The sequence below is a fragment of the Muntiacus reevesi genome, chromosome 17 (genome assembly GCF_963930625.1).
Source record: "Muntiacus reevesi chromosome 17, mMunRee1.1, whole genome shotgun sequence".
NCBI classification, from domain to species: Eukaryota; Metazoa; Chordata; class Mammalia; order Artiodactyla; family Cervidae; genus Muntiacus; species Muntiacus reevesi.
This window is the reverse complement of record NC_089265.1, coordinates 27874530-27883558: the sequence shown is the minus strand read 5'-3', so window position 1 is coordinate 27883558 and position 9029 is coordinate 27874530. Positions and strand designations below refer to the sequence as shown.

General features: G+C 32.2%; 1 protein-coding gene across 3 annotated transcripts in view; it reads right to left on the bottom strand.

Moving 5' to 3' along the window:
- Positions 1-722: 722 nt before the first annotated feature.
- ZDHHC21 (zinc finger DHHC-type palmitoyltransferase 21) overlaps positions 723-9029 on the bottom strand; it is a 72567-nt gene continuing 64260 nt past the window's right edge. For all 3 annotated transcript variants that reach the window (XM_065908136.1, XM_065908135.1, XM_065908137.1), the window contains one exon: positions 723-8622. In XM_065908136.1, coding sequence (XP_065764208.1) covers positions 8490-8622 — 133 coding nt within the window. In that variant the 3' untranslated portion in view covers positions 723-8489. The remainder of the gene's footprint in view (positions 8623-9029) is intronic.

Here is a 9029-nt window from a genome sequence, read left to right as displayed (position 1 = left end):
ACTTATTTATCTATTAATTCAGACTATTTATCAAATTATTTTTCTGGTAATAAAAATTTAAGAAGGGGTTTTAAAAATAAGAGTTAAGCTCCTATCTATCAATCTCAGGGCAGTTTCTACTTCTTCATTCTTCCCAACACACACTGATTTGTCTTTTCAGATGATATTTTTGACCCATTTATACTCACTAATATATATGTCTCTCTTCTGATTTCTTGCATATACATGTAATTAGTCGAGACTTAGGAAGGTATTTTTAGAACATAACTCGGTGAGAGCAAAAGCTCTAAGTAATACCCCTAGAAAATAAACAATGCCTAGACATATACTCTCTGCATTTTACCTTACATAGATCACTCCACAAAGAGAAAATATTTCCATAAAATAATGTCTGGCACAATAAATGCTAAAGGGGTGACTGGATATAGTCAATTGGGTCATCTCTACACAAATATGCCTAACTAGAAGTACTCTGTCAATTTCAACTCTACTATGTATACTGAGTTTTTCTTGAATATGTAAACAATTCTGAGATTACGACAGAACAAAATCTTAAGGGTACTAAGTATGAATAATTATCCAAATTATATAAAACTAAACAAAGTGGCCAGTCATACTGACAGTCCTAAATTCTAGAATTTGGGTTTATTTTAATAAATACAGAGGTGTGAAAGAAAAATAGTCCTATGTTTTTAAAAAATATTTATTTAAAAATAAGATATCTAAAAATACAGTACATAATACATTTTGAGAGAAGTAAAAACTTCACAATTTAAATTAAAAAACAATCTGCAAAGAAAACAGAAATATTACATGAATAAAACTAAGTAAAATAAATTAAAAACAAAACAAAACATCATTCTTAAGGTAGATAGATACATGGTTTGTTTTTCATTCAAAAACCAGTGTCGACTTTTCATTTCAACAAGTGTATCTTGGATACATAGCTCCCACTTATCATTTTCCTCCCTCTTCTCAATCTAGTTTCATATCCCTCAACTACTATTTTCTTTATTACCTTTAGCACAAGAAACATCAGTGACAATATTTCTTTAAATGTTGTTAGGGGAACTGACAAGTTAACACAGCAGACATGCAGCAGAATAACACTCAGATTTAAGCAGATGCACTGAATGTAAAAATGCCCAACACATTTAAGAACAGAATCGTCACATGGCGCTTGGAACATACCACTATCAAAATAAAAGTCTTTTATTTTAGGGAGGATATAATATTAAACATCACTTGAAGTTAACACAAAATTTTAAGAGCCTCAAAATATCACAAATTTTGCCAATTCATTAAACTTGCCAGTCACATTTTAAAAGATTAATTCTAGGGACACAAAGCCCATACAAGCAAGATCATCTACACTCAGTTCCTTCACAGGTCTATTTTATTCCCTCAGGTTAAACTTACAACTCATTTGCCTGAGTATCTCCAGTTGTAGAGAAAATTCTTCCTATAATTTCATTTAGTCACTTTATTCTACCTATGCTAAAGCAGACATTTCTTTTTAATACTCTAGAGGACAACAGTTGCGAATCTTCTACTACCCAACAATTTAAATAAATGACTGCATTTAGCCACATTAAATTAAGTGACATATAAACAATCTGAGTAACTCAGAACTGATACTGCAGCAACAAGACCTAGAAAATATATTTGGATAATTAGAAATAATGTTGTTTCTTCCCAGTTTGCTTTTAAATTTTGTCTTTCCCCCTAATAACATGTACATTTGTATTTCAATATGCCATTCACGTGATCCTAAGTCACATCTCACATGAGTTTCAGGCATGATTTTTTTCCATTCAGAATTCACTGCAAAACCATATATTATATCTACATTCAAAGACAGAACGATTTTAGTTGATTGAAAACTATGCAGAACATTTTCAAATGTGATTGTCTACTTTTCCAATACACACACTCAGTTATCTTCTTGCCAGAATTTTTGATCAATTCAGCTACATTTTTTAAGGACACTAAATGAATGCTTTAAAGGTTTGTGAGGAAAAAAACAGGGAAACAGGATAGTAAACATAACAGCACTACATTTGGACGGTTATAACTACTTCTAAAGGATGTTTTCTTTCATTTTTTACAAAATGAATCACTAAGCAGAATTAGTTTTTAAAATACTCTTAACTATAACTTACGTGAAGGGAGTAACAACATCTAGGTTTTTTGGGGGGACATAAAGTTCAATTTCCTATTAGTTTTGTTCAAATGAAAGTTTTGCGTTTCCTCTTAGACAAGTGTATGTGTGCTTGTGTGCATGTGATGTGTGTGTGTACACACATATATATGTGTATATTTTAACATTTCCTTTGATTTTATCTTTATTTGCAAAATATAAAAATGGCAATATCATTCTTTAGTACCACTAATACACACACAGATGCAGAAAACTTCATCTGTTATCAGAATGGGCCTTTAACTTTTCCTTTTAGCATTTTGCTTCAGAATTTATTAAAAGGGCCCAACAAGCCATACAGTTCATTTGTAGGAAGAGTGGAGTTTCTTATTTCTCATTTATTCCTGCAGATTAAGACAAAAGAAAAATCTTGTGAAAAGTGTTTCAATTAGCTTTTGTAAGTTCAACCTACCAAATTACTTTTTAAAGTGGCCAATCTATATGAAAATACAAAATTAAACATCATACTAATCTTCCTAACTAAAAAACAGAAAGTCCAAATGAGAGACATTTAAAGCCAACTAAATTGAGGCAGCAGTGTGCAAAAACTAACATCTATTAATCAGAACTGTTCTTAGTAACATCAAATTCTCCTTTATAAACACAAGGATGTGAGAAGAGAACCCTCTGGGAACTGAAAAGAAAATTAACTCTTTGGTACGGGAGTTAAAAATGTCACTCAAGGCTAAAGTGAGTAGCACCAGGATGTTTTAGTTATTGAGGTTGTAAAACACTAACTTCAGGCACCAGCAGTGCAAACATCACCCAACACATACTGACAAGAATGAGCTTGCAATGTGCAGACAAGCTTTCCCTTCAGTTAACAGCCTACACAAATAACCCTGTGCTTAGTCAACAGACAAGCAAAGCCACAAAAAGAAACACACCTTTTGTTGCTACTGTTTTGTCCACGTCTCTGTTTATATATAAAGCTATCAATACCAAAAAGGTCAGAGTGTGCACGACGGTGGTAGGCACCATATTACATGTTACAGGAATTCACAATACCAATAGCTATGGAGACCCTCAAGATCTCAAAATATCTGAAATAGTCCAAAATTTAGAGTGAAAAATCACCCTTCATATACAAACAGTTGATTTTCTCTCTGTTGACAAATTCTACTTTAATACATAGTATCCTTTCTCCATAATAGGAGACTTATGAAAAGGTCCTAGTTTTTTCAGTCAAACTTTAGGCAACCTATTCACTTCTCCTTGGCATTAAATAGCTGTACTACCACATAATTCTTCAAACGTCCTGACAGCAGACACTATACAATTATGATGTTTAAAATTAAAAAGAATTTCTCAAAGGCATCTGACTAGCTGACAAGAATCAGCAATATAAACTCCTTAGGTAAACTAACTCAAACTAAACGCTTATATGCATTAACAACTCTAACAGTAAACGGTATCAACAAGAGATAAGGCTAAAGTGATTGTAGCAGGGAAATTCTGTGTCCAGTAAACCCTGCAGTTAAGATACTGATTATACATCGTCTGTCTAGCCTTCTCTCTATTTCATTATGTTCCCCTACTCTCTTTATCCAGTTTTGGCTACTCACTCCTCATTTATACCTGTACTCTATGGTAGAAAAAGGAAAAAGGAAATAATATAGCAAAAAAAAAAAAAATATTAATGATAATGGAAAATACCAAAAACCAATACCAAGAATAAAGATCACTATTATTTCCATTTCAAATTAGCACTAGCAGGCAGTATACGATAACATCTGAAGAACAGACAAAAATGCACTAAATTTAGTTGTTAAAAATTACACAATGATAATGAAAGGAGACATAAGAGAAAACTTTCCTGAAGTTAAACCATCACCATCCCCAACACAGCAGAAATGTTAAATATTGACTGATAGACACAACAACAACATTGGTTCAAAATACTTCAAGCAGTTGATTCTATTACTTTTTCATGTTCTACTGAAGAATATTCTAGGATTCAATTGAGAATGGCTAAATTCAGAGTTCAATGAAATTAGTGATTTACAGAGAAATTCAGAGGATTCTTAGGATCCAAAGTAATAAATGTGGACATTAAATACTACATTCATTCATTTATTAGTTTTATGGCTACTAATACTAGCAAGTAGAACATACTAAATGTGCATGACTTACTAACTACATTTGCTAATACTTATTTTTTTTTAAAGCAACAGTAGGAGAATTGGGTAAAAAAAATCTCGTTATCTATTAATAAATTATTTAATGTTTATAAGTATAAATTGTACCAAATAAATTCTAGATATATCTACACATATAGAGGTCATGTCAAAAACTTATCTAATAAAGCAGCAATAGTTCAGTAAACTTGAGCTAAGTAGTCTATTCATACAAGAAGCACTAAGGGAAGTAGACACTAGAGAAAAGTCCAGGGAAAGACTAGCAGCTCTGTCAATATTAATGCTTTTGTAAACTACCGCTGCATATTGTGATTTTATACCAACATAAGTGAGAACATTCAAACCACCCCATCATCTAACACATAGAAAGCTACATGGTTAAAAATCAAAATTACTTCACACGTCTTGGGTGGAGGTGTTCTCCTAACGCAAGTCTTCATGATTAGCATCAAAACACCCTTTGGGGTGAAACATACCTTCAACTTATTATTTGTACAAAAGTGGCCTGAAAAAGCCTGATAAAGAATAGTTATAATTAGCCACCATCCTAGAGAAAAATACTCCTAAGCTTTAGCAAACAATCACTAATGCCCATTCTGACAGAAATTTTAACTTAGCTGTTATACTAAACTTTATCTATGCTTATGTTTTCTATTTCTATTATTTAAAACTATGCTTTCTTCTGCTCAAAGAGATTAATATATTACTATTTGAAATATACCTATTTCTTAAGTTAACCACAAATATTTTTAATACAATTCTTAAGCAAAATAGTTCTTTTTCTTACAGTGGAACGCCAGCTGACTTAATATTTTTAAACTTTTGAACTCAGTCAATTTTTGCCCACAATCTTGAGCCTATAAAATATTTTTGTCTGCAGAAATAAATAGCAACAAACATAATTGTTCAAGAGGTGTAAATTCTAATAACTACTTAAAAATCTTTCATTTCCAGAAGCCCAATTAATGACTTCGCTGACATAAAACATCCTTTAACATACATTTCACTTAAAATGAAATGGAATGTTTACAAGGAAATATTTCATCCAATATATAGATTACATCAATAATCTCACTGTTGATAATTATTTTTCTAATGTTCAACATCATTAATTATTTTCAAGGTTGTCCAGAATACATAATAAATCAGCTACTAAAGGTACAGTTCTAACTCACAGTAGGATAATTAAAAGGAATGAAGGAAATTATAGAAAGAATTAGTAATCTCATTATTTTAACGCAATTGAATCAGTAAAAAAAATTCATTCCAAAACTAGGATTAAAAACTAAATGCATTTTTTTATATATTCAGTAAAACACACTAGACACTTGCTTGCTATTTTAACTACAGTAAATTTGTTTTGTAGTAAATTAGTAATTTTAAGGTAATGGTTTTTTCAATTCTAAGGCTTAATTTGCCAAAATAAGGTTCAAAATAAAATTCATGAAATGGTTTCATGTGTATTTATCCTCATCTGATATAAATCTGACAGTAAAAAAAAAAATACAATATGAATACACATAAATGAGAAAAAGAGGTCATACCTGTATGAACTAGACATCAAAATCATAAATAGGAACACATTAATGTTCATAAAACCTTAAATTTTTTACATAGACTTCCCTTAAATTTGTACCTTTGATATGTTCAGAATTTGACTACACAATTCACTTGTGGGGCAATAAGTCTCTAAAGCCAGTATAATTACATCAATTAGCCAAAAGAGGGCGTAGAGAGAACACTAGAGTTCATGCACGCCCAGGCAAAGTGCCAGGGGGCTTCTCTCACGTGGTCTACCAAGAATCACAAAACCCAGTTAGGTGTGCTAACTTGAAAATACTTAAGGTTACAACATAAGTATATATAGCTATACTTTATATAGACTCTTATATAAATATATTGATATGTAGCATTTCGGCCATTCAAAGAAAAATAAATATATGCCTTGCCTAGCGTAATTGGTCTGTATTTCAGTAACTTAGAAGAATCAGCTACAGTGGGATCAGGATCAGGGAAAGTAAAGAGAAAGAAGCGAGAAGAATGTGCCCTATAATTGGGCAATCTAAGAAAGCCAGAAACAGAGACCCTTAGACAAGGAAGGAGACCACCTCTGGTTCTCATCCCCGGGGCAGAGGTCGGCACTGACCTCCGCAGTACCTTTCAAGGCAGCTACTGCAACTACATGGAGTATAAATACATCCATAAAGCTCTTTAGGAGTCCTCACTTGGCTATGCTGTTTGCTCAAGATCCTCATTTGAAAGGAATGTATACAGCATAAGGCATTTGACTGATATCTATCTACATTATCTACACTCCTTATAACTTCTGTCACTAGGCCAAATTTGGTTAATATGTTAGCTTGCACAAAACCCTACCCATTTATTTGCCTGGCATGAATATACTAATTCTGTGGTTCATTAAGCTCTATAAATATATTTCTTATATTAAATTTACTATGCAACTTATCAGCACCAATAAATATTTTTATCTGCCACCTCTAAGTTTTTAAATAGTAAAGCATTGTAATCAGAACATGAGAGACATGGTACTTATTTCTCTGAGAAGACCTTATTCTATTACTTTAGAAGATTATTTACAGTTTCTAAAAACTAAACACAGTCAAGTTAACTTGCTGACAATGGTTAACCTTCTGTTTCATGATTTCTCAGGTATGACTCCTTGCTATCAAAATTAACTAAAAAGGAAATACTGCTATGCTCCAAAAACACTAGACACCCCTTCAATCTTCTCTTCAAGAGAAAGACTGAATACATAATTTCTTTAGAAAAGATACATGGATTTTGCAGTATTCTAATGGAAAAAAAAATGTCAACTGAATTTTTTTTTCAAAACATGCTAAATATTTTTTTCACACAAATGTTCTATACTTTCCAAGAGACCATCACTATCAGCAATTCAAATTTTTATAAGGCTAATCATGAATACAGATCACTATACTTTCTTATTTTTAGGTCATTTCCTAACATTAGCTACAACGAAAGGTCTCTCCATCCAGATTACAGCTGGGCAATTAAAATTTAATTTCAATTTGGGTGATTACAGGTACAGAAAAGTTACTTACTTTTACTAGTAACTTCCTATAAATAAAATTTCAATATTAGTTGGCCAATATTTATTACATGAAAATCTTAAAGGTGTGATTTAGATCTAATAGGTAAACAAAAGTCAAAAGTATACATTTTTTCAAAAGCACAATACTCTTTATACTATACATTACATATTATCTAGTTTACAAGCATTTAAAAAACATAACACATTCTAATATAACTACACGAAAAAACGTATCAGTGGAATTATTGCAAATTCTTTATGCTTTTGCCCATCAAAATCTTAGGGTAAAATAGGAACACGTCTGTTTAGTCAAAAATTCTTCTTGAGCAAATATCTCAACAAAAACCAATAATTACAACAGTAGAGGGAGAGAAATGGGAAAGTTAATGTGGAAAAAATTAATTTTTCTTTTAAAATAAGGTAGGTAGTTGATATTTTACTTTAGTGGTGTTTTTATTTAGTTTTTGGTGAAGAGAAAAAACATCAGAAAGCTACTTCTAAGCACAGTCCTTTTCTTGTGTTGCTGCTTTTGGTTTTTGTTGCTGTTCAATCTTATATGCTGCATTTTAAAAAAATCTCACAGCACATATAAAAGGGAGTATATCATATTTTAAACTGTATTTGAAAAAGAAAATTTACATAAAAGGTATATCAACTTTTGTAAAATGTGAAGAATTAAATTCAGATTTGGTTAGTACTGCTTAAGAGTGAAAATTTTAAATAAACATCTGAAGTTTCCCATAAATTGAAACCTGTAACACTGTTAGTACTAAAAGAAATTATGTACAATTATTTCATCCCAATCAGTGCCTTTTGAGTTTAATAACAAAAGCATTTGAAGAAATCCCTGTGGAAAGCTAATTTGAAAGTAAACATGCTTTAAAACTTAAATATAGATCTTGTATTAGTCCCACAACAGGATCAAGATCACTATTAAAATAAAGCCTGGGGCACATTATGATGCTTAAGATTGGTGGGTGGATTTTAATTGACTTGAAGACTGTCATAGTTCTATTATCAGAAAACCTGTAACGCATTTCCAGCATGGAGGACCCATCTGTGCCCACCATCCATCTGTTTAGACGTGATTGGCAAAGTGGTAGGGAACTCGCAGTGGTTGCCTCCGCCTGAAAGGAATAAACCACAGGATCTTCCAACGAGTGCCAAAAACTTCTGAGAAGGTCTGCTGCCATGGCTTTCGGGGCCTCGATCTACAGAAGACAGCATTATTAGTGAAAGACAGCACTCCCATGGTGCACTCCAGTAAGCTAAAACAATACAGGTTGGCTGGGGATCCATTACTGGACTCTGATGAATTGTGTCCCAGCATCACAAATACAGCTTTTCTTTCATTATGGCATGCAGCTGAGTTTTAACTCTGGATAGCAGATATTGTATCTGTGTCGTCAATCAACCTAGGCAACTTTTGAAGCAGAGGAGAATCTCAGGATTAACAGAATGTGTGTCAACAACACAGTAGCAAATCTCTTTTGATGTACTTTCAGGACAAATAATTTAACTTACTTCAGTTAGACAACGGACAAGAATGATCAGTACTTATTTTGTCTGAAAACTATCACAGCTAGAAGACCCCTACTGTAAGACTGGGTCATGCTTG